Below are 26,389 nucleotides of genomic sequence, written 5' to 3'. Positions count from 1 at the left end.
GTATTCAATAAAATATCTTCTGAGCCAGGTTTATCCATTATTAAACTTATAAAAAAATTTCTAGAAATGTATTACTACTAATTGACCACGAAGACAAAACAGCCAAAGGTAAATACCTCCTCTAAAGAGCTCCCCCTCTCCCACAATTGGGGAGGCCACGGACAAATTGGGAGTCAGGGCAGATGAAGCATCTGCCAGACAGAAGGGTTAGAGGTACTGCCCCCCACCTTACTCACCCGAAGTTCCTGGACTCCATAGCCTTCAGTCAGAGTCATGTGGAAGACCTGCAGGCCGCAGATGAATGCTGCCAGCCTAGACAAACTCCGCTTGCCACTGCCCCCCACTCCAATCAAGAGGGCATGACCCTGAGGGCTTCGTAAGATTCGGCTAATGCGACACCTGGTGAATGAAGATACCCACCACAGCATGAAATCTAAAACGCCCTGGAACTGTGTTGTTTATTTTTTAGATAAATATTTACAGACTAAGTTCCAAGTTTTATGAAACCTTTAGTCCATGTTCATGTGCCCATCAAATAAAGATGCTGCCCGAATTTCTTTTACCTCACAAGATTCTCTAAATGGCAAAGTTCCTTCTACAACACTCAAGGACACACTCTTAAATTATCTCTAAAGCTGAGAAAATCAGCTTCCAGCTCATAAGCCCTGATCAAAGAAACAGCCTTACCCTTTAGGCTAGAGAATTCCATACTGTAGGATTATATGGGAAAACTCTTTTCCTCAGTGTCAGTGGGAGGTTTGTTTCACCTGAGCTATGACACACATACACAGCCAGTGTATACTAACCCAACCAGAAACAGTTACTAACAACTCACTTAACGCCACGGTCATAGATTCCAACTAAAACTTCCTTTGTCTGTATAATCAGAGGACCACACTGCAAAAGGATCAATACTTGGCATGCTTTTAACAATGATGACAGGGAGAGCTCAAAGTTTTCCTTGGGCACTGGGGCTAAATATTTTAAAGAGTAATTCTTCTAAAAACTGAATTCTCCATTTTTTTTTTCTCTGTTTGGATTCCCTTCCTTCATTCTTCTCTTCTCCTTCTTATTTTTAATGATTTCTCTCTTAAAAAAAAAATCTTTGCCCATTGTCACTTATTAGAAAGGCCATTGAGAGATGATGGTAACCTGGACTAGGAGAATATATTATACTGGATGCAAAGATGCGATTGACTTTCCATACGGCAGCAGCAATGGTGAGCTGTTTAGACTCCAAACAAATCAGGTCATTCTCATGCTAAAATCCATCCAACAGCTTCTCACAGCACTTAGAAGAAAATCAAAACTCCTTATCCTGGTCACAAGGAAATCCCTGTACAAATAAAACCAGTTCCTGCCTCTCCATCCTGTCTTATTCTGCTCTCCCCACTTTTTCCGTGTGTGCAGCAACCCTTACTGTCTCTTCTGTTTCTTGAACATTCCTGCCTCGGGGCCACATGAAATCTGCTTTCTGTCTAGAATGTTCTTCCTCCAGATCTGTCTATGCCTAACTTCTGCATATCATTTAGCTCTTACCTTAAATGCAACCTCCTAGATGGGAAGAATAAGTTATGGTGTTCTAGGCTGACTATAGCTAGTAATATTGTATTGCATGTTTCTAAATAGCTAGGAAAGAGGACCTTGAATGTAATCACCACAAAGGACAGATAAATGTTTAGGTGATGGATATGCTATCTACCCTAAGTGAATCACTGTACAATCTATGCATATATTGAAACAACACACTATACCCCACGAATATGTACAACTAAAATAAAATGTTACCTCCTGAAATAGATACCCAGTCCCTCTTTGGGAATCCACATATTTTATTTCTCAGAATCAACCTATTTCATTTCTCAGCATGATATGTCACTTTCTGGTACTTTTCTTCCTTATTCTCATTTATTTGTTCATGTCCTTATAAATGACCATCAGCAACACTAATGTGCAAGCCCAATTAGAGAAGAGACTGGACTGTGTTGTTTGCTGCTGTATCTCCAGCACCTATAACAATGCCCAACGGGAGGGGTGCTGCAGATGGTTGCATAGTCTACACTGCCCAAGGTGCCTGATCTAGGAGGTGAGTGAGAGCCCTGTCAGCCAAGTTCTACCCCAGGACAGGTGACTTTTACTAATTTTCTGCCAAGAAAACGTACCCCCCTCCTTTCCTAATTTGCCCAGAGGTACTGAATAGGCTGGCAATGTTGCTCTCTGGCACTCAGTAGGCAATCAACAAAACTTGCTTATTCAATGGAAATCTGTTTGACTCCTGTCTGCCACTTACAAACTATGTGATTTTGAACAAGTCATTTATGTTCCTCTTTCTTAAAATTCAAAGGAAATAATGAACGTGATGGCACTTCAGAAAGTAGTGTGTCTATGTGAGATATTACTAAGGTCGTGACATAATTCACAGCAACTCCTATGTTTTGTATTGTATGACAAACAACAGATAAGAACTGATAGTTCATAGTGCTCAGTATGATCTATTGAAAAACAACAATGTGGTTACCCAGTCAGTTCTACTTTCATGAAAAAACATCATTAGTCAACTCACACATGCTGCATGGCATCTTCAAATAAAACTAAGTGCATGGCAGCATTTAGTTCATTGTAGTTCTCTAAAGTTTCTGTAAGAATTGTCTTCAGCACTTCCCAGTCCTTCACTGGCATGTAACGTGGGTCTTCTCCCCCATTAGCAAAGTGGCAATAAATGAGGGGCTGTTGAAGCAGCACATGACTGTCTATACCCTGCAGGATGAGGAAGAGAAAATATGATATGTCAACTACCCAGAAAGACTCATCTGGGGCAGAGTGGCCTATCAAGGGAAAAGCTTGCAGATCTATCCATGAATAGGTGGGTGGGATGTTCCTAAGTACAGACCAAGTGTATTCTGGAATCACAGCTGTTGCCAAAAGGTAAGCCTCTGTACAATTCGCTCACATTCTTATCTAACTTCGGCCCCAGCACCAATTGGTGCCAGAGCAAACGGTGACCTCTGATATCGATACACTTACTTCAAAATACTTATAAGCAGTTTCCAGCATTTTTTTCTGAAACAAATCACAATCTTTTGTGTCTATCAGTTTGTCTCCATAAACACGAGAAGATTCATGAAGCCACAGGCGTATTAAATCATTTGAATCTTTTAAACATTCAGGAGAAGCAAACAAAATCCCCTACAAAGGAAGAATGGGAAATATACCTTTAATTCAGAAGCTCATGACATTCCAAATAAGTATTTCTCTAACATTTTTTAACTGCATACTGAATGCAGCAGTTCAAGCTAAAAGATATATAAATAGTAGAGTGTGTGTGCACACACATGTGTATAAAAGTAGTTTAACCATCTGATAAGCAACATTTAGACAATGTAATATCATTACACTCATTTTTCGAATGCAACTAAGTGTGTATTTCAAGAGCCAGCCCAGGAACTAAATACCACAACTGAGTACTTGTGCTTATTAATTCTTCCAATGATTAAGTTGACAAAACTAAAGTACAGTTAATGTGGAAGACACAGAATCATATTTTTTTAAAACTCTAAAATCCCTTTATATTAGTCTAACTCCTCCACTTCACAGATGAAGAATATGAGGCCAAAAGTAAACTGCCCAAATTCATACTTTGTGAATAGATTTGGGACTAGCACCAAAACATTTTGATTCCATGCCTGCTCAGCTCTGCCCTTCAATGTCTTGGATTCATATAGACCCACTCCTCATGGAGAGGGTCAGCTTGCTCTGGACTCATAGGAGAACACCAGGGGAGTTGTGGAGAGTTAAACTGCAAAGGCAAAAAAAAAAAAAAAAAAAAAAAAAAAAAAAGGTTTGGTGGTAACAGGTGCAGCTGACAGACTGGATATGAAGGGGAAGGAGGTGAGTCTCTCATCCCTTTTCACCTGTGACCTTTCTTCTAAGATTAAAAATCTGCCTTTAAACAACACTTTACTAAGTATAGTCTTTCTAGAAGGTACTAGAAATATAGACATGAAAAGAAATAATCCATGTTCTTAAGAAGCTATTGTCTAATTCTGTGTTATGATTTTGCAGTGATTTTGAAAAGAGGGTTATAAAAATATAAATAAGTCCTATGAAGTTCTGTTATTTAACCAGTATACTACATCTCTCACTAAAGAACTTTAAGCCACAAATAACCCTCCATCTACTTTTACTGTACAGGGTAGAACATAGTAGTTGGATTTTTAAGAATTTCAGACTTTCAATTCCCTCTTCAAAATTTCTTTTCTAAACCAAATACATAAATACCATCCTTTTACCAGGTAAAGCAAAATAGTTTTCAATATCTAACCAAAATGATCCAGCAATTTAAAAAAGTTATAATTTCTCTTAATAAATGTTTAAAAATCACAATGAATGTTTTATGTAAAAACATGTCCAATCATCCTTTTACTTGTCTCTCTCTCTCTCTCTCTCCCTCTCTCGCCCCCACACACAAAAGAATAAAATTCTCCCATTTGCAACAACATGGATGAGCTTGGAGAAACTTTTGTTGAGTAAAATAAGCAAAGCACACCACATGCGTTCACTCATAGGTGGGAGCTAAGAGAGAAAGAAGGAAGGAAAGAAAGACCACAGTGGTGCATTGGACTTGCAGAAGGAGAGAACATACCTAGAGATACAAAGTGGAGTGGGTGGTAAAGGGAGAGGGGGAGGGAGATTGGGGATAATTGGGTGGGGGACACAGGGCACAATTGCAATTTGTGGTAATGGGCATGCTGCCAGTATGGATCTGGACTTCACATCTTGGACATGAGGGGTGACAATCAGCTTTGTATCTCATGAGTATTCATAACCAATATAAATAAACAAACAAACAAATAAATAAATAAAGTAAGCACTCCCTCACTCACTCAATAGGGAGTCCAGACTTCTGCTTTTGTTTCTATTGCTAAGTCTCAAAATGCCATGGTTTGAATGTTCCTCAAAATTCATGTGTTGAAACTTAATCGCCAATGTGATAGTATTAACAGGTGGAGCCTTTGGGAGGTGATTAAGTTGTAAGGGCAGAGTGACCTTAAGAAAAAGAGGTGCTAGGTATTCACCCCTTTTGTCTTTCCATCCCTTCTGCCATGTGAGGACCCAGAGTACAAGGTGCCATCTTGGAAGCAGAGACCAGGCCCCCACCAGATACCAAACCTTCCACTACATTGATCTTGGACTTCCCAGCCTCCAGAACTCTGAGAAATAAATTTCTATTATTTATGAATTACTTAGTCTCAGGTATTTTTGTTATAGCAGCAGAAATGGACTAAGACACTATACAATGTGAGGAGAACCACTGTTCTCACTGATAAAATGGGAATAATAAATCTTCCATATTTACTTCAGAGAGAAGTTTCTGAGCATAAAATGAAAGAATACATGTAAAAGTATGTAGCATAGTTTTCACCTAAATCCTATGAGTGAACACCATTAACATTACTATAATGATTCCTCGACTCAAGAGGCAAAACATAGAGTGGTCAAGGTACCTGGAAGATGTTTGATAGGTCTCTCAGATTGAAGATGTAGTGAAATTTAATAGCCGTGGGTAAAAAGTTTTGCATCATCATCTGATGGAATGCTATTGTTGCCTGGATCAAAGTGGGGCCACTCCTGAGGACTGACGGATGAAATGCTTGCTGCTGGAAATGGAAACTAAAGATTTGGCCATAAATGGTGTTTAGTGCCTCCAAGGATGGAAAGTTGAATGCAAATACTGTGAAATGTCTCTGAAAAGAAAAACAAATATGAGTAGTATAAAATAGGGATTTTAATCATACCAGAAAATTACAAAATATGGCCTAATTTTTCACTCCTCCCCATCTCCAGTCCTGCTGCCCTGTCTCACTCTGACTCTGGGCTTGGCCTTGTGACTTGCTTAAGCCAACAGAATGAAGTGGAAGTGACACTGTCAGAGGCTTGTGTGTTTCCACATGTTCTCTTAAGCTTCTGACTTTGCCATGACCTTAACAGCCTGCTAAAGGATGAGAGACACATAAAGCAGAGCCACATTTCCCAGTCGCTGTATACTGTTGTTGTATGTATGTTGGTAGTGGCTATAGCTGTTACTACTACTATTAAAAAGATTATATGCACACACAAACACTTGCACACAAATGTTTACAGCAGCTTTATTCATAATTTCCAAAACCTGAAATAAACCAAGGTGTCCTTCAGTAGGTGAATGGATAAACATACTGTGGTGCATTCATAAAACAAATGTTATTCTGTGATAAAAAGAAATGAAGGAGGTTTTTATAAAGTCATGAAAAGACGTGGAGGAACCTTAAATGCATAACCTAAGTGAAAGAAACCAATCTGAAAAGGCTACCTACTATATGATTTCAACTATATGACATTCTGGAAAAGGCAAAATTATGGAGGCAGTTAAGATATGAGAGTTTAAGGGATTAATATCCAGAATACATAGAGAACTCAATAACAACAAAACTCAATAACAACAAAACAAACAACCTGACTTAAAAATGGACAAAAGATTTGAACAGACATTTCTCAAAAGAAGATATACAAATGGCCAATAAGCATATGAAAAAAATGCTCAACATCACTAATTAGGGAAATACAAATCAAAACTACAATGAGATACTACCTTACACCCATTAGCATGGCTCTATCAAAAAACAAAGCAGAAAATAACATAGTGGCAAGGATGTGGAGAAACTGGAATGCTTGTGCACTGTTGATGAAAGTGAAAAATGGCACAGCCACGTGGAAATTAGAATGGCAGCTTCTCAAAAAATTAAAAATAGAATTACCATATGATCTAACAATTCCACCTCTGGGTATATACCCAAAGGAATCAAAAGCAGGGTCTCAAAAAGATATTTATACATCTATGTTCATGGCAGCATTATCCTCATTAGCTAAAATGCTGAAGCAACTCAAGTGTACATCAGGAGATGAAATGGATTAACAAAATGTGGTCTATACATACGATGGAGTATCACTCAGCCTTAAAGAGGAAGGAAATTCTGCAACATGCTGCAACACAGATGAACCTTGAGGACATTATGGTCAGTGACATAAGCCAGTCACAAAAATAAGCCAGTCCACCTATATGAAGTGCTTAGAGCAGTCAAATTCACAGAGACAGAAAGTAGAATGGTGGTTGCCAGAGGCTAGGGGAGGCAGGTGTGGGGAGTTATTGTTTAATGAATACAGAATTTCAGTTTCACAAGATGAAAAAAGTTATGGAGATAGATGGTGCTGATGGTTGTACAACACTATAAATGTATTTATTACCACTGAACTGTACACTTAAGGTGGTAAATTTTATGTAACAGTATTTTATCACAGTAAAAAAAATTGGGAAAAAAATAAGATCACTTGTGCCAGAGATTCAGAGGGGAGAGAGGGATGGATACACAGAGCATAGGGATTTTAGGGCAGTGGAACTCTTCTGTGTGATACTGTCATAGTGAATACCTGTCATTGTACATCTGTCAAGAGCCATAGAATGTATAACAGAAAGAATGAACCCTAATGTAAATTTTGAACTTTAGTTAATAATAATAATATATCAATATGGGCTCATCAATTGGAACTAATACAAGGCGTTAATAACAGGGTAAAATGAAGTGGGGAGAGTGAAGGAATAAAAGGGAACTGTGTATTTCCAGCTCATTTTGCTGTAAACCTAAAACTGCTGTAAAGTATGAAATCTACTAATTAAAAAAAAAAAGTTTATAGGTTTAACCAAATGTTTGGAGGAAGTCTTAATTTGTACTCAAAAGTGTCAAGAATCAAGATCCATGAGTTTTGAGTATAACATTTAGAGATATTTGGGAGAGAGCAGCACTCAACGCCCTACCTGTAGCCTGGGGTTGATTGTGAAACCGCCCACCATCGGGTTCATACAGGCAACATACTGGCAATTGTGGATTTCTTTAAGCATCATCTTCTGCCTGTCATACCTAAAAGGAAGAAAACAGAACCTTAAACCCAAAAACTGGAGATGACAGGACAACAAATCCATCAGTTCATAAAGGCCTTCATCACAAATTGTCTCCTTATCTTTACAACGGCTCTGTGAGGTTGACCTCGTGAGCTTTATCTGGGCAACATCGAGACTGAAGATCAGAAAACTGAAGATGCCAAAATCATGATCTTGAGCTGAATCAATAAAAACTATTACTGCTTACTGATTCTCATGTGACTCTACTACTGGTTCAAAATTGCCTTGTACTTATAGCAAGACTCCATGGATGGGCTGAGAAGATTTCCCTGTAGTTAATGTCAGGGACTGCGGACTGTAATATTACCAAAAATTTACATTCTACAGAATAAGGTCAAGTTTCTCTTAAACAATTTAGTGTGAGTTAATCCTTAAAGAGGACATGATTTCTGGACAGACTTAACATTCCTAGGATACTTTTCAATCCAATCTTCTAAAGATACAAAGGGAAATAATTCCATTTAATATGATGAAAAGGGATATGAAATAAACCCAAAAGGTATTAAAGAAAATGCTCCTAAGAAGAGTAAGAAATTGGGGATAATCCCATTTTAAAATGTTTATCCATAATAATAACTAGATTCTGGACGAGAATGCAATACAGAGAGTGGCTTACCAGTGCCCATAATCAATATGCTGTCGAATCAGAGTGTGAGGCTGAACAGTCCCATATAAGTCCACTTCAGGCACGTTCATGTCATCAATAAAATAAACCAATTTTTTATTTCCTCCAGGACCATGGTTACGGCCAGCTTTTTTCTCTAGAGGTTTCTCAAGAATTTCTGAAATGAATATACAATTCTTTCCATCAATTACTGATAAAATATAAACTTTCTGTCCTTGGTATTTTTTTCTCATTCTTGCCCTCTTCTCCTGATTTCATGTATCCCATGGTTTCAGGTAACACCTCTTTACAGGATAATATCAAAGATGTGTTTTGGCCACCTCCTTCTATGTCATGCTCTCCTGCCAACCCCCTTCCTATTGCCAGAGGTCATTCTTGCTCTCCTTTTCCAGAGACCCCGACGTATGTAGCATGACATCACACTGCCCATCACATCTGAGACAAGCCCATTGCTCGACTGTGCACTTTCCTCCCCTGCACTCTGATTTATGGCCCACTGCTAGTCCAGCCATGGCCTCATCTCTCAGTCCTTCTCCATTGTCCTTGCACTCCACTGTCCTAGGAACAGCTCTAGAAGGTTTCCCACATCTCTTTCCTGGGTCACTGGAGTGCAGAAGCACAAGAGGATGGTGTGTGAGTCACTATCCATGTGTACATGAAGTTACATGTCTTCATGTGCCCATAAGGCTTTGTGTCAATATGTCTGAGAGTGAGTCGTGGGTGTAGAAAATCCTGAGACGCAGTATTTAATTACTTGGTGACTGTCCAGACAGACTATAAATATCTTGAGGCCAAGGAACTATGTCATATTCATTGCTGTATCCCAGACAATGACCACAACAAATAAGTCATCTGTAAAATGAACAAATGAATAAATGGATGAATAAACAAAGAAGTGTACAGTGAAAAAACAAATACCTTTCCAAGCAGCCAACCTACATGTCCAAGTGCTGGCTAGACACCAGTTCTATTAGTCATTGACACCTGAATGTTTGGCCAACACCAAATCTGCCTCTTTCCAAACTCATCTCTTCTCCACCCACAACCCACCTTTCTGTCTTGCCTTCTGAGCTCCTGCTTATGGGGTTAACACTTTGCCAGTCAGCCAGATACGAAGCCTCATAGATCTCTCTCTCTCCTGTCTGCCCAGCCATAGCCTGTAAATAGTATCTCAAGTTGTTTCCTGACTTTCTCAACCTGTCACCTCCCCTTCTACAACTCTGACCCAGGTCCACATTACATTTAGTTCATATACTACTTATGGAGACTGGTCTCTCCACCTCAGACTTCTCGTCCCAAAAGACGTCTTGTCAGTTCCTTGCTCCCCATCAATGGCTCACCATTTCCTACCAAGTGAAATACAGTCTCCTCAACCTGTATCCAAGAGCATTCTCTACAATTATGGCTACAACTTATCCCAAATTGTCTAGCTCTGTACCAGTGTTAACACTAAAAGTCCCATGTTGAACAGCCATGTGGAGCCTACCACCAGACCAGAAGAAGGCAGGAAGTGCACGTGGGTGTCTCAGCAGCCACAGGCAGCCCTTGCCACTGCTGCAGACACCACTGCCACATGGGTGGTAAACCACAGCCACTGCCATAGCCACTTCTGCTGCAAGGGCAGCACATTGCCACAGCATCAGCTACCACTGCTGTGCAGGTGGCCCACAGACCACTCAACTGCGTTGACAAGGGAGAGTCATCAGCAGAGCCCAGGCAAAGAGGTGAGTGAGCGCAGACCAATGACCCAGTAGCCCAACCCACAAGGGGAATTACACTGCCACATGCAGTAGCACACCTGGAGGTGAGAGATACATGTACAACCCACACAACTGCCTTGATCCATAGAAAGACACATGCAGAACCCTCTGACAGTCCAGAAACTAGTATACCCAAATAGAATAAGGAAGAAAATTCCCAATCACCACCAACCCAACCCCCTGGGGGAAGCAATGACCCAGAAGGAGCCTCTGCCTGTAGGAAAGAGAAAAGAGGAAACCTCACCCAGGGTAACCCATTGAAACAGGAGTGCCAGTGTACTACAGTGTAGCAATCAGGTTCACAGAATGCTAGCTGAGGACACACACAGACTAATAGTGAAGGGATAGAAAAAAGATATATCACACAAATGGAAACCAAAAATGAGCAGGAATAGCTATTCATATATCAGATAAGAAAGACTTTAAACCAAAAACCACAAAAAGAGACAAAGACGTCCATTATATAATGATAAAGGAATAAACATATATGCACCCAACACTGGAGCAACCAGATATATAAAGCAAACACTATTAGGCCTAAAGAGAGAGAGACAGACCCCAATATGAAAATAGTAGGTGACCTGAACACCACTCTCTCAGCACTGGACAAATCATCTAGGCAACAAATCAACAGAAAACACAGGATGTAAACTACACTTTCAACCAATTGCCCTGGCAGATATCTATAGAACATTTTATCCAACAACTACAGAATATACATTCTTCTCATCAGCACATGGAACATTCTCAGGATAGATCACGTTAGGTCACAAATCAGGTCTTGATATTTAAAAAAATTGAAATCAAGTATCTCTTCCAACCGCAATGGATTAAAACTAGAAATCAATAACAAACGAAACTCTGGAAACTATACAAATACATGAAAACTAAATGATATGCTCCTGAATGACCTATGGGTCCAAGAAAAGATTAAACATGAAATAAAAAATTTTCTTGAAACTAATGAAAATAAAGACACATCACATCAAAACCTGTGGAATACTAAAAAAGCAGTACTAAGAGGAAAGTTTATTGCAGTAAACTCTTACATCAAAAGAACAGAAAGATTTCAACTAAACAACTTATCACTACACCTCAAAGAATGAAAAAACAAGAACAAAACAATCCCAAAATTAGTAGATGGAAAGAAATAATATCAGAGTAGAACTAAATGAAATTGAGACTTGCCAAAATAATACAAAAGATCAATGAAACAAAAAGTTAATTTTTTTTGAGAAGATAAACAAAAATGACAAACCATAAGTTATGCTAACTAAAAAGAGAGAAGACCCAAATTTCAAAAATCAAAAATCAAAAATGAGACATTACAACTAATACCACAGAAATAAAAGGAATCATTAGAGACTATTATTAACAACTACATGACAACAACTTTGAAATCATGGAGGAAATGGATAAATTTCTGGACACATACAAACTACCAGCACTGAACCAAGAAGAAACAAAAACCTGAATAGACAAATAACAAGCAATGAGATTGAAGCAGTAATCGGCAGTTTCCCAACAAAGAAAAGCCTGAACTGGATGGCTTTATTACTGAATTCTACAAAACCTTTAAGGAAGAATTACTGCCAATTCTCTTCAAACTATTCAAATTAACTGAAACAGAGGTCATTCTCCCAAACTCATTCTATGAGGCCAGTATCACTCTGACCCAAAACCAGAAAAAGTCACCACCACAACAAAAACAAAATACAGGCCCATATCTCCTCTGACGAACATTAAAGAAAAATTCCTCAACAAAATATTAGTAATCATAATCCAGCAACACATCAAAAAATTTAGATACCATGATCAAGTGGGATTCATCCTAGGGGAAGCAAGGATGGTTCAACATATGCAAGTCAATAAAATGTGATATACCAAATCAACAAAATCAAGCACAAAAAACATATGATTATCTCAATAGGTGCAGAAAAAGCATTTGACAGAATGTTGAATTCTTCATGATAAAGACTCTCAGCAAATTAGGTATAGAAGCAAAGTATCTCAACACAATAAAAGCCATATGTGACAAACCCATCACTGATATCATTTCAGCTTTTTCCTTAAGAATGGGAACAAGACAAGGATGCTCACTATCACCAGTCCTATTTAAGATAGCATTGGAAGTACTAGCAAGAGCAATCAGGCAAGAGAAAAAAATAAAGTGCATCCAGACTGGAAAAGATGAAGTCAAACTGTCCCTGTTTGCAGATGATATGATCCTATATATACAGGAAAACCTAAAGACTCTACCATAAAAACTTATAGCTGATTAAAAATTTTAGTAATGAGATCTGAGTAATAGAGATCTCTACAATGAGAACTATGAGTCACTGCTGAAAGAAATTAAGTTAGTACAAAAAGGTGGAAAAACGTTCCTTGCTCTTGGATTGGAAGAATTAACATTGTGAAAATGTCCATTTACTCAAACTGATCTACAGATTCAATGCAATTCCTATCAAAATATCAATGCCATTCTTTACAGAAATAGAAAAAAACAATTCATATGGAACTAAAGACCCCACATAGCCAAAGCAATCCTCAGCAAAAAAGAGTAGAATCAGAGGCATAACATTACCTGATTTCAAATAATACTACAAAGCTATAGTAACAAAAACGAAATGGTACTGGCATAAAAACAGACACTCAGACCAATGGAATAGTAAACCCAGAAATCAACCCACATACTTACAGCTGACTGATCTTCAACAAAGGTACCAAGAACATACATTGGGGAAAAGACTGCCCTCTAATAAATAGTGCTAGGAAAACTGGGCATCCGTATGTAGGAGAATGAAACTAGACCCGTACCTCTCACCATATACCAAAATCAACTCAAAATGGATTAAAGACTGAAACATATATCCTGAAACTTTAAAACTCCTATAAGAAAACGTAGGGCAAACACTTCAGGAAGTAGGACTTGGCAAAGACTTTATGAATATGACCCCAAAAGCACAGGCAACCAAAGGAAAATAAATAAATGAAATTATACCAAACTAAAAAGCTTCTGCACAGATAATAAACAAACAAAAAAGGAAAGTAAGATATAACAATCACAATACTACATTGAACTTTCAAGAGAATTGAACAGAACTGAGGTTACCAGAGGTGGGAAAGGGGAAAGGTTTGGGGGTTAAGGGAGGAATTGGTAAAGGGCCAAGAAATTGATAACATTGTATAATGTTGAATATACTAATTATCCTGATTTGAACATCACATATAGCACACAGGTATTGATATTCAATTCTGTACTCGACAGAGATGTACAACCAACTCTGTTCCAATAAAAAATAAAAAAATAAAAATAAATAAAATAATCAAACCACTTTATTGTAGGAAAAAAAATTGCTAGAAGAACAGATTCTTAACATTCTCCCCATAAAAAAAAATTAGTTGGTGAGCTAATCACTGTTGCTGGAAATCACTGTTATTTGTTAATATTAATCCATGTCACTATTATAATTTTACTACCTATAGAAGTGCTGGAATGCAATAATAATTCAATAAATATTTTGATCTAAAAATAGAAATAAAGAAAAAAAAAAGAAAGAAAGAAAGATACAACTATCACAGTAATCTGTTGAACTTCCAAAAGGAGAGAACAGAACTGAGGCCAACAGAGGTGGGAAAGCGGAAGGGAGGGGATTAGTGAGAAATTAAGAAAGAGATTCACTAATTCTATAATCAAAAAATGATTATAATGTGTAAGGTCGAATATACAAATTATCCTGATTTGAGCATCACATATTGCACACAGGTTTTTTTTTTTTTTTTTTTGGGGGGGGGGTATTTTGTTTGTTTGTTTGTTTATTTATTTATTTATTTATTTATTTATTTATTTTTTGCACACAGGTTTTGATATTCAACACTGTGCCCCACAGATATGTACAATCAGTTATGTTTCAATAAAAATAAAAATCCTATGTCCCAGAAAACCGCTTGGTCATGGGCAAACTGGACAGCTGGTCACTCGATCTCCAGTATAACTCCAGCCTCTTCCGTTTTTTCTACCCAAACACAGTGCTTCAGGCATCTCAGAAGTTCAATTCATTGAATGTCTACCACAATTTTCTCTTTTCCACATCTTTGCTTAAGCTGATTCTTCTATCCTAATATACTTCTTTGCCCATTTATCACCTCATCTCAAATGTTTCCAATCCTAAACTCTCTTTAAAAGTATACTAACAAACATAGCTCTCTCTATTCCTCATACTAACAGGCGATGTCTAAATCTTACTCATGCCTGGATCCCTTTCAGCAATTAGCCAGATGCCCTTACATCACAGTCACCTAATTTGTTCAACTACTACATAGTAACCCAATCTTCCATTTACAAGTCATAAAGAGATTCTTTCCTTCACGTCTATGAATGAAAAGCATATACTCCACATAATACCTGGGGAAAAGTAGATAAATAATATGTATTAAATATGTATAATAATATGTATCAATATGTAATATGCTGTCAGCTTTCTAATTGCTCCATTCACTAAGACAAACTGATTAAAAAGGGTATTGCAGAAAAATCACTATTGGCTGAGTTAATGATGCCAGTGAGTAAGAAAATTTATTGTCAGTCTCCACTGATACAGCTAAGAACACAAAAACAACACACACACATGCACGCTCCTCCACCCCAGGAACCCACATTTAGGGCAACTCAACAGTTTGAGCAAACGACTAGACATTAGAGAGTTTCACTGCCCCCACAGTATAACCCCATTCCCCTGCCGGACAAAGAGAGGCCTATCACCACCAGTTCTTTGCTTCCCATGCTGACCTCCTAATTCTGAGAACGACCCGCATCTCCATGGTTTCTTTGGAAACACTGATGTATTAATTTAATAGTTCAAGATTATTCCTATGTTCTTGTAAGATTTAGTTAACAGCTCCCGGTCTGTCATTTCATCAATACAGTTTTAATGAATTTGTCCTAAATCAATTCCTTACTTGAAAAAGTAACCAGAAACCCTTCCTTGAGTACACTCTTATATTGCTAGGGCTCCATGAAATTAATTAAAGGTAAATGGTTTAGAGGCAATACAATGAACACTGTTCATGTAAATTCTTGCTGTTCTGAAGAATAATAACCCAAACAAACCCGTAGGCGATATAAATGGCCAAATTCACAACAATATTTAAACAAAGTATACTTATCTGGGGTGATGATAAGTAAAAGTCCATTTGAGGCCAAAGCAAAACTTTGAATCCTAGGGAAAGGTATTAGTCTCTCTGGGTTACGTGTCCTAGCCTTGATAGTTTCTGATCTCTTGTTTCTAGAATGTAAACAGAAGCACTTACTTTGTAGAGCTGCGGACGTTGTGTAGTAGTTGAAAGGCACAAGGGATACTATGTAATCCTCAGAGAGACTTGCCAGCGTGTCACCTACGAAGACTGTTTTTCCCACTCCTGCATTTCCTACTAGCATTAGTGGTTTTCCTTTCTCAAGCAAAAGCTCAATGAAATATCTAAGCCGAGTTGTCTCTGATGTGTGAACCAGAACTGTCTGGGGAAAAAACAGCAGAAAAGAAAGATCACAGAGAGAGAGAAAGATCACAGAGAGAGAGAGAGAGAGAGAGAGGCATTCCAAAATTTTGTATCTGACCCAACATAGTCACTTTAGAATTAAGAGCCAAAGAATTTTTAGTTTAAGTTGACACCCAGTAGAAGAGATTACACCTAATTTTCAGTTTTGAATTGTTAGAATTCAGAAATCACAGCTGGAGGACAGCGGTTGGTTAATGCTGTTAAAGTGCCATAGCATAAGCAACCAATTTATATTTTCCAAATTAAGTACTAGCCCCCAAGTATCCCGATTCACCGAACACTTCTCTGCCCAACCTTGTGTTAGGCAAAGAGGAGAATCCAGTCATGTATAAGAAACTGTCCACCGCTCTTCAGGAGCTGACAAAATGTTTGAGAATTGGGAGCCACACAAATGGGAGCAATGCCTTGGCTTGGTTAGACTAAATTGCAAAATGATTAGGTATAATCTAAGCTAAAGGAGTTCAGTCAGCCCAGGGAGAGAGACCAATTTAGTGGGAAAGAGTGGCTTTGAAGTGGGATATTCACAAATCCAAAGCACCTTTGAAACTTACGCATTGCTTTATTAAAAGTTGAAGTTTAATTTTCATGTTTTGAAAATTGACTATTTACTTATTTATATACCATATTGTTTTACAAAGAATCTGAAGTGGCATACAAAAATACAACAAAATGAAAAACACAGATAAATAAAAATCAAACTCAGGGAACACAGATAAAAATATAAGATCAGCACAAGGGGTTATAGATGTAGATGTACAGGAAATAGAATTCTGCACAATGATTAAAAGATAGTTGATAATTTGGATGCATTTCTTAATGGACACACATCCCTTGGAAGGAACCAACCCCCCAACAACTTGAATTTGGACCTTTAGCTTCCAGAACTGAGAGTCAATATATTTGTTATTTAAGTGACCAAGTTTGTTGTACTTTGTTATAGCCGCTCCAGGAAACTGATGCGTTGGGTTTTCTGTTATTTTACACTAGCTACCTCCTAACTAATGCAGTAGAAATCACCTGTATTCCATTCATAGTGCACTACTTGAAATAATAAGATTCAAATGAATCAGAATGATGTGATTTTAAGAAAGAAATATAACAAAAAGGAAAACAAATTGAGGCAGCATAAGGTGATCAAAGAATAACTTGACTTAAGAGAAATGTAGAAGGGCAAGGTAGAAAGAGAGACAATGAAGAAAAAGAGAAAGATTCATTTCGATTTGTCAGCAGCCATGTGCATTGGAAACACATGAACTGAAGAGATTAAACATACTCATCTTATGGCTGGAAGGTAAAAGAAGGAAGCTAAATGTGAAAAGTGCTGTCGAAGAAATGTATAAGTTCAGAAATAAGAATCACTGAACTAACAGAAAGATGCCTCCAATTTTCACAAAACTCAAAGTTTCTAGGAAAATATAAAGAAAACTGTTAGCACAGAATTAAGTGAAATTAACTGAAATATAATAGCTATCTCACTAAGCATTCCTATAGCTGAGATTCTCTCTGAGAAATTTGTATGTTGACCATTGTCATAATAATTTATGTATCAAGAAGGAAAGAAAAACTGATAAAAAAAATAAAAAGTCTCCACTCAGCACATTGTTCCTTAAATATTGTTATGTTCCATACCTACCTGCAAAGGTACATCTGGATCCATAGTAAACTTGGGAATTTTGTCAGCCCAAGGTGAGAATTTCTTAGTTTTGTGGTCCAGATAGTAATCAAAGATTGTTCCTTGGGATGGAAACTTCACCGCTTTCATCTCTTTATGCCACCACCTACTGAAGTCGGCCTGATAATCAGAAAGCTAAGGAGAACAAGAGAATTCTTTATTGCAAACTCGAAGGTAATTTTGAAACATACAAAGCCCCTCCAAATCCTGCTCAACACACATTTGCAGTGTGCAGAATCATAATTACAAATGAAGCTCCTGGCATGGGACTGAGTAACTGACCCAAGATAAATAACTAGAAATAAGTTATAATGACAATCATAGAGGTAGAAAGCTATAATTGACATATACCTATCACGTACCAATTTTGTGGAATAATTATTAACTTCAAAAGCAAGACAAAGTTAGGTGAACCTCAGATTAACACCAAGCTATCATGCAAATTACCATGGGAGGTACCACAAGACAGTGGTTATCAAATATTGGTGTTGATTTCTACCAATGTTCTCATCAATCGATGGTAAAATGAGAAATATAAGAACAATGGAGTAGTTCTGAAAACTGGTAACCCTATTTGATTTAAATACTGTCCTTCATTCTGAGCTTATAACTTCCTTGGCCCCTTTATTGTTATAATTCCTTTCCTCTGTAAAATTATGGTGATGGCAAATAGTAATTTTTGTAAGTGTTCTTACTTAGAGAAATAAATGGCTGGCAACCCTGTTCCATTTCCACAAATCAGTATTAAAACTTTGTTGATCTTTCCAAATCTGGAAACCCCTCTGTGAGGGGTGGAGGAATGGAAAAAGGCATGGACTCGGTTTCCCAGCAGAGCACAACTGAGAGTTCCAGCTGAAAACCCTATGGAGACCAACTCCCTTTCTCCAGAGAGGACTGTGGTGGCAGGGAACAGGCTCTCTTCACTAGGAGGTGCTTGTTTTTCTATGATGATAGGTACGAGCCCTTTGCTGCTAGATTAGGGTTTAGAAAATAGAGGAAGGGAAATGGCAACTGTGTACCAACAACTAACAACCCCCTTCTATATCCACAGCAGGACTTGGCCCAGTGACGCCTATATCCACATCAGGACCTGGCCCAGTGACACCTATATCCACAGCGGGACCTGGCCCAGTGACACCTATATCCACAGCGGGACCTGGCCCAGTGACACCTATATTCACAGCAGGACCTTGTCCAGTGATGCCTATATCCACAGCAGGACCTGGCCCAGTGACGTCTATATCCACAGCAGGACCTGGCCCAGTGACGTCTATATCCACAGCAGGACCTGGCCCAGTGACGCCTATATCCACAGCAGGACATGGCCCAGTGACACCTATATCCACAGGAAGACCTAGTCCAGTGAAAGGAGAGCTTGCTTATTTTAATTGGCTTATTTCAATTGGATGTTCAGGGAAGCCACCTTTGAGAACAGGCACACACTAGGCAGAAGACCATTCCAGGAAGAATCTAGCATATGCAAAGATCTTGTGGTATGAAAGAACTGCTGTGTGAAAGAAATAGCTGGTGCAGCTGGGGTTGGGGGAGGGCTGGGGAGAGGCAGAGGAAGAAGTAGGAAAAGCTGGGCAGGGCCAGATCCAGAGGGCTTGTAAACAGAATTAAAATTTATCATTTTACCTTAAAGGCATAGGAATCCATCAAACTATTTTAAATTCTGGAATATATTGTATGATTCAATTTATATTTAAAAAATCACCCTGCTGAGTGGATAATGGGTTATGGGGGAAGTGTTTGAGGAGAAAGAACAGTGAGGAGGCCACTTTGTATGCCCAGTGAGAAATGATGGCCATTCATGGGAGCTATGAGAGAGTTCATCTGAGACCCACTGTGGAGGTTGTTTGCAATGGCCTGGGTTGAGAACACAGGTCCTGAATCAATCTGTTGCAGTTTGAACCTGGTTCAGGCACAGGTTAGCTTTGTGCCCTTAGGCAGGTTAACTTACCTCTCTAAGCTTCAGTTTCTTATTTGTAAAAGAAAAAGAATAGTTGAACCTATCCATACAGGTTTTCATTGTTTTGAAGATTAAATGAGATGGCCTATAGTAAGCTCTGAGTATATTCCCTCCATATGATGAGCACTCAATTTGTTGAACTAACAAATGGCTATACTAAGAATGCTTCTTATAGTTGCCTTATTCAAGTTTCCAGCTTCATAGGCTCTTTTGAATACTTCATAGAGACCTCTTGAAAATTTAAAGATGATTATGATGTTGACTATTAATTGGGGAAGGAGTGTATAGGACAGAAAGGTGACCAGTGATGCCCAGCTTCTGGCTTAAAAAACTAGATAGTGGCTGCCATGTTCATAAACCGGTGATTAAAAAACGACCTGCTGGTGAGGCATTACCATCAGGAATGGAAAGATCTCACCATCAGCATCCAACCTGATTTTAAAATCCTGGAGAAGGAGAGACCCTGTGGAAAACATTGAAAGAAAAACCCTGGCAGGAGGAAAGGGGTTGTATTGTGTCTTCATGTGGCCTCCATGAGCAAGAAACCCACACACATTGCACACTGTGCCTTTGGGAAAATTACATGAGGTCACTCAACACCAATACTTGACTCTTACTGTCAGGAAGATGGGCTGCTATCCTTTAGAAAGCACTTGGAGGTTACAGAAGGAAACTTGGCTTCTGAGAAGGGCTGGAATAAGATCTAAGAGACCAAGTGAATGCGATTTATTTATAGATATGAGTTATGGTAACCTAGTGACAAGAAGCAGAGCTGGCCTACATGTTATATCAACCACTCATCTTAGGATCTACAGCGAGTAAGTTGACAGAAATATGGGTCACTCTCGGCTGTGAAGCCTTGCAATGTAAATTCCCTGTTTATGCCTGGAAAGATTCAGGATGTCTGGAAGACACGTGCCATCGGTTTTTAATGTAACAATGCAGGGGTACCTGTAGCAGCACTATGACCATGAGAGGTCCTGAGGTACCGTGGAAGGCGTGGCCTTTGGAGAAAGACAAACAGGTGGGAATCCCAATGCCATTCCTGTCAGTGTGACTTTGGACAAGTTGCTTCTTCCCTATGGGCTTTACTTTATCTGCACAATGAGGATACCTTGAAGAATTATTGTAAAGATTACTTGAGAAAAATGTAGCCACAATGGTGCATAGCAGAGATTCAATCTGCAAATTTCCAAGTCTGAAACAATCCCACTTTGTAACTGGTAAGTCTAAGCAGTTTCTGTGTATGGGGCAGGGGGTGGGGTGGAGTGGGAGAGTATATATGCAAGTTCCTGTCTTGTGTTTTCCCACAGGGAATCAGAAGCTACAAAAAGCTGTGTAAGAAATGCTGTGTAGGCATGACAGCTTCACCTTAAGCTGGAGGAAAGACCAATGAAGAGAAATTGGCTCAGGCTGATTATAGTTCACAAATGGCCACCCTGGAATAGTGTGTGAGACTGATGAGAGATAAGAGAGACTAGAGACAGAGAGACTAATTTGAAGGTTACTATATGCTACAGACTTAATTGTGACCCCCTGCCCCCAAATTCATGTGTGGAAGCCCTAACCCCCAATGTGATGCTATTTGGAAATGGGACATTGGGGAGATAATTAGGTCTAATGAAGTCAGTATGGTAGGGGTCTCATGATGGGATTAGCTCTTATAAGAAGAAACACCAGAGAGATTGCTACCTTTCTCTTTCTGCCACATGTGGATACAGTGAGAAGGTGGCTGCCTGCAAGCCAGGAAGAGAGCCCTTACCATAACCCAACGATGCTGGCACCATGATCTTGGACTTCCAGCCTCCAGAACTGTGAGAAATAGATTTTTGTTGTTTAAGCCACTGATGGAGAAGAGGGGACAGACTTGATAGCTGTTTTATAAAGTAAAATTAAAAGGGCTTGAGATCATGGGATGTAGACATTTGAAAGAATTATGTCTCCCAGGTTTTTAACTGGAGCCACTGGGAGGAATACATCCCTGGGAAATAAAAAGAATAAAGAGGAGGAACAAATTTGGGTGTGGGGCAGAGGATGAGGTCTACCTCACAGGCACATTGCATGTGACTTGCCAGTAGAAGAGCATGCTGCAGGCGATGCTCCAGAGGCAGTGGAAACAGAAGCTTGAGCTCAGAAGAGAGAGTTGGGCTGAAGGCCAGGAATGTGGCATTGTCAGCCAGGGTTAGAACCATCAGCCTGTATGGGACTGCCCAGAGAATGCCCAGGCTTTGGGGAGAATGGGGCAGGTAGTACAGATTTATGACAACAAAAAGATATGGATCACATGTCATAATCCTCCACCATTCTAGCCCACTCTGCAAAAAAAATTGGTTCTGTAAAACATTAAACATACCTGATCTTGTACCAGGGTGCCTCCGAATGCCCAGATACAAGCAAAGACAAAATAGACTTCATAAACTTCTTTTGGACTGTCAGAAGGTACATTTTCAGGAGTCAGCAAACACTCCAAAAGAGCACAAATAGTCTAAAGAAAAAGAAATTGCCATTGGTTTACAGCAACATTTTTAAGTACTGGTGGAAGTTCACAGGACTTTTTTAATAACTCCACTTTATCCTTAAGAGATTATATAATTTTTCTCAATTCTGTGATTTGCTACATTGGGAGAAACAAAAATCACCGCCTCAGGAAAAACCTCTGTCACTTTTAACCAAACTGATGCTGTAGGTAATAACAGATTATTTTAAAAACCAAAAATTTAAGTAATCCAATTAATAATCACTGTAAATACCAGAAATATATATAAGCAAAAGGAAAAAATAATGGGTATATATCTATATTCACTTTTTTATAAACAGGAAATCATGCTACAGTGATATTCTGTAACCCACTCTCACTCACAAACATACTGAAGACGTCTTTCCTTGTCAATGCGTGCTGCTGTACGATACCATTGGGAATGAATGTGTAAGATTGCACTGGACGGACAGGCATTTACGGAACTATCTCCCTCTTGTTGGACATCAGTTAACCGACTTTCCATTAGTGCTCTGGCAGTCCCTTTACTTACCTGTTGTCATAAATTTAGCCTGTGGCATTTTTTAGACACCAGACTGAATTTAACTTTGGAAGAAACGCTGTCCAGGAACTTGTTCTTCATACACTCCAGGTGAAACGTGCTCTGTTGGTCCTAAACATACCCCCGTTCAGGGCAATCACATCAATAATGAGGCAATGTGGCCACTGCAATGGCCTTTATCATATGAAATAATAACCAGCCCTGACATGTTTGGGGGCTAGTTCTCTAAAGCACAAAATAGTTGTCATTGATTAGCATTGTCACAGACTCTAAAAACACAAGATATTCTCCCAGTTTTTGGAGGCAGCATTTGGGTTTTATCACTATCACATACACAGCAATGCCAGCTATAACAAACCAAGTCAGTATTGTGTGTGTGCCTTTCCTTTCTGGACAGGAAAGATGGGGAAACGCTTTTCATTTTAATATGAGGGCACTTCAAAATGGTTGTAGAAAAATAGAATTGAAAGACAATGCTAGTATTTCCTTGAACTTTTTGAAGTACTTTTGTAGTTGAACACCTGTTATATTTTTAAATCTTCTCTCTTGATTTCTATTATTTCATATTGTGCCATGTTTGCCAATTTGAAATAATCTCTTGAGAGAATAAAACACACTAATTTGTTATCAAGATAAATAGTATACAACTCTGAGGCTTTGCTATTTTGAATAGAAGCTATGTTGTTCTAAGAAACTGTTAAAATCAAAATAAAAAAGACCGAAGGGTTGCAATGGGATGTTATTTGTCGAGGTGAACATGCTAATAAGTCATATAATTCTATTTTCACCCAAACACAGTACTTGAAAGACATTTTGAGCTCTGTTTCAGCAGTTAATCAAAGCATGCTTTAATGCATATTCTGAAAGAATTAATACACTTTACCAATGTAAAAAGTTTCATACATTGGTAAACAGAGTGCATTAATTTCTTAGATAGCCATTTTAAGCTATTCTCTTTTATACCCATTTTTTTCTCAAATTCCTGTACTTATAAGTAACCACAGAAAAGAGACTACTCTATAAAACAACAGCTCAAAAGGAGCTAGGGATTAAGTGCCATTTCTGAATCCTACAAAAGGAGGAAATGAGAGCAAACGTCATATTAATTCCTATTGACCTATTTTCACACTACTCTTGAATGGAAAAGTTCACACCACAGAGAATCACACAAATATACAAATCAACTTGAGAAAGAACACGATCATGCTTTTTGCAAGTATTGCACCAGAGGCAGTCTAATTAGGCTAACTACATAATTAATTCATTATGAATAAATTCAGACCTGCTTTCAGAAATAAATTATACCTCAGATAATTACTGTTGAAGACTATCGTTTACTTAATTGGTGTGTGAATTACCCAAAAACCTGAACTTTCTCTTCTTATATTGGTTGCGACTATTTCTAATTTAGCCTCAAACAAATTTGGTTACGTAGTAACTTAATGGCAATAAAGTACTTAGAAACAAATTTTGCTTGTATAGGAAAAAAAAAATGTTTCTAATTGTAAACCTTTTGTGAAGTTTTATATTTGTAAGGTCTGGGGACAGTTTTTCTTCATGCCAAGATTAAGATCACAACCCACATTTCTGTGTGCTGTGAATTATTTTCATTTGCTTCCATGACAACATATTATATATACCCCTCATTCTTACTGGCAGTCTCACAATGAGGAAAAATTTATCCCTGGAATATTATGAATTCTTCATCCAGATTGACATGCTTTCGGGAATATTTTTGGGAGGCAGAGGCCTGTGGGGGGTGGCACCTACATGGTAGGATTCAGATGCTTTCTCTTTCTCACTGGCCAGCATCTTTAATTGCACAGATTTATTTTATTCAAAAAACATGCTGAGCATCTTCTCTGGGAAAGTTATTTAGGAGCTAGAAAAATAAATAAGGCTGCTACAACTTTGTTCTTCTATTCCTGGTCAAATATATTTGGGAGGAACACAATAAACACATATTTGGCACCTACTATGTACTAGGAACTATGTAAATCTCTCAGGACACAAAAATGAATAAAACATGGCTTTCACAATCTTGTGAAAGAAACAGGCCACAAACCCAAATGACAAAGAATGTGATAGTGTGTGACAGAGGTTTGCAAAAAGCACCAGGAATATGACGGCAGGCCCAGGAGGGTTGGAGCAATGTAACAATTCCAGAAATCCTTCCATGTTCTTGGGCAAGCAAAAACTTCCAGCACATGACTGCATCAGGACTAGAAGGTTAAATGGTGTAACCAAAGACAAACCTGCACCAGGCTACTCTCTGGAATTGAAGTGATGGTTTTAAAGCTTGTTCTCAGCTTCTCCAAGCATGCAGGAACGTATTTATCAAAAAGAATAGTTAAATTGGCCTTTTCTGATTGATGCCGCCTTCTGTCTATCCAACTGGCCACATACCTGAGAAGGAACACAGAAAAGCTTTTATTGAACACAAGGCTTGAAAAGCAGAGTTTCACTGAGTCGAAAGCTTCCCCTTCAGCACAGCTTGGTGCACCACTACAGGGACATGTTTCGTGAATTCATTCTATTTTTCAAACTGCAAATATTTTTAAATGGCCCTTTAAAAACTTATTTTAATGGCCATTTTTACCTTAATGAAAAGAATGTAAAAGCAATTCCTAACAGCACTTAAGAGGCAAACATAATAGGGTATATAAGTAGGCCATTACTGATCATTTGTAAGGAGTACAGTATATCATTTCCTAAAGGACTGAAACTATTTTCATGATGTAGGCATTATTTATGAAAATAGCTTGGGATTTTCCTTGATTAATCTTGGCATCAATTATTTAGTAATGAGAAATCAGTTACAAATAAAAAGGTGACAGTTCTACGGAGCTATTTCAAAGTCCCTCCTTTTCCACTGGACTCCAACCTAATAGAAATAATGTGTTTTCAGTAAGTGGCTCTGATGTGGTATCTCATGCCTGGGTACATGTTAATCTGAAGCTTTTAAAATGTTATCAATTTGATGTATTGAACATCTCCAATGTCTTAATAAAATAATACTTATCAATAAGATAAATTGTGACTTAGTAGCACCCATAGTAGTCTCTAGGGTAAAACTGTATGATATTAAATGAAAAATAATTGCTCAGAAAGTTCTCATTAAGTAGGAAGCATTGGTAATAAATATGTTTTGCAGCCAGCAGAGAAGCAGTGTGACCACAGACCAATTATGGCTATATCTCACTTTAAGCAAATGAGAGTTTGCATTTTGAATATCAGAAGAAATTAAGGAAAGATGCTTAACTTTCAAGGGGCTCATCTGCTTTTCACAAGGCTTCAGAATAGGGTTTTGTTAAATAGTCAACTACATTATATTATGGTTAGATTTACAAAATATCAACTGTCAAAACTTTCTCAGGTCCAAGAGGAGTGGTTTTCAGTGGAAGTCCAGTTGCATGACAGTAATGTGACAGAGAGTCTCTGGATGGTAGTGGGCACCATGGAACAATGGAAAGCAGGTGTTAGTGACTGGAGACAAAGGCATGAAGGCCCTACCTACCCTCCCTCACCTACTGATTTTACTGCATATCAGCTGCCAGAAGTGCAATCTTTGTGTCCAGAGCTTTTGGAGGAGAGGGGAGAGGATTGCTTAAGGAGATGGAACTCTAAAGCCAGACTGCCTGGATCTGCATCCTAGCTCTACCATTTTTAAACTGTCTGTAAATGGACATAATATGATCTTCCTATGGTTGTTGTGAGGATTAAACCAGTATGCATGTATGAAGTGCTTAGTTTAATATGTGATGTATAACAAATTC

General features: G+C 38.4%; 1 protein-coding gene across 1 annotated transcript in view; it reads right to left on the bottom strand.

Moving 5' to 3' along the window:
• The window catches only part of DNAH11 (dynein axonemal heavy chain 11), a 315,191-nt gene that overhangs the window by 132,097 nt on the left and 156,705 nt on the right, over nucleotides 1–26,389 (bottom strand). The window contains exons 43-52 of the mRNA XM_063101058.1: nucleotides 24,869–25,019; nucleotides 21,929–22,060; nucleotides 17,565–17,738; nucleotides 15,686–15,890; nucleotides 8,607–8,772; nucleotides 7,847–7,949; nucleotides 5,505–5,744; nucleotides 3,025–3,186; nucleotides 2,564–2,757; nucleotides 237–399 (exon numbers count right to left, since the gene is read on the bottom strand). Of these exons, the coding sequence (XP_062957128.1) occupies nucleotides 237–399; nucleotides 2,564–2,757; nucleotides 3,025–3,186; nucleotides 5,505–5,744; nucleotides 7,847–7,949; nucleotides 8,607–8,772; nucleotides 15,686–15,890; nucleotides 17,565–17,738; nucleotides 21,929–22,060; nucleotides 24,869–25,019 (1,690 nt within the window). The remainder of the gene's footprint in view (nucleotides 1–236; nucleotides 400–2,563; nucleotides 2,758–3,024; nucleotides 3,187–5,504; nucleotides 5,745–7,846; nucleotides 7,950–8,606; nucleotides 8,773–15,685; nucleotides 15,891–17,564; nucleotides 17,739–21,928; nucleotides 22,061–24,868; nucleotides 25,020–26,389) is intronic.

The sequence above is a fragment of the Cynocephalus volans genome, chromosome 6 (genome assembly GCF_027409185.1).
Source record: "Cynocephalus volans isolate mCynVol1 chromosome 6, mCynVol1.pri, whole genome shotgun sequence".
NCBI classification, from domain to species: Eukaryota; Metazoa; Chordata; class Mammalia; order Dermoptera; family Cynocephalidae; genus Cynocephalus; species Cynocephalus volans.
The sequence above is the reverse complement of the archived record's forward strand: the minus strand, read 5'-3'. Positions and strand labels throughout refer to the sequence as shown.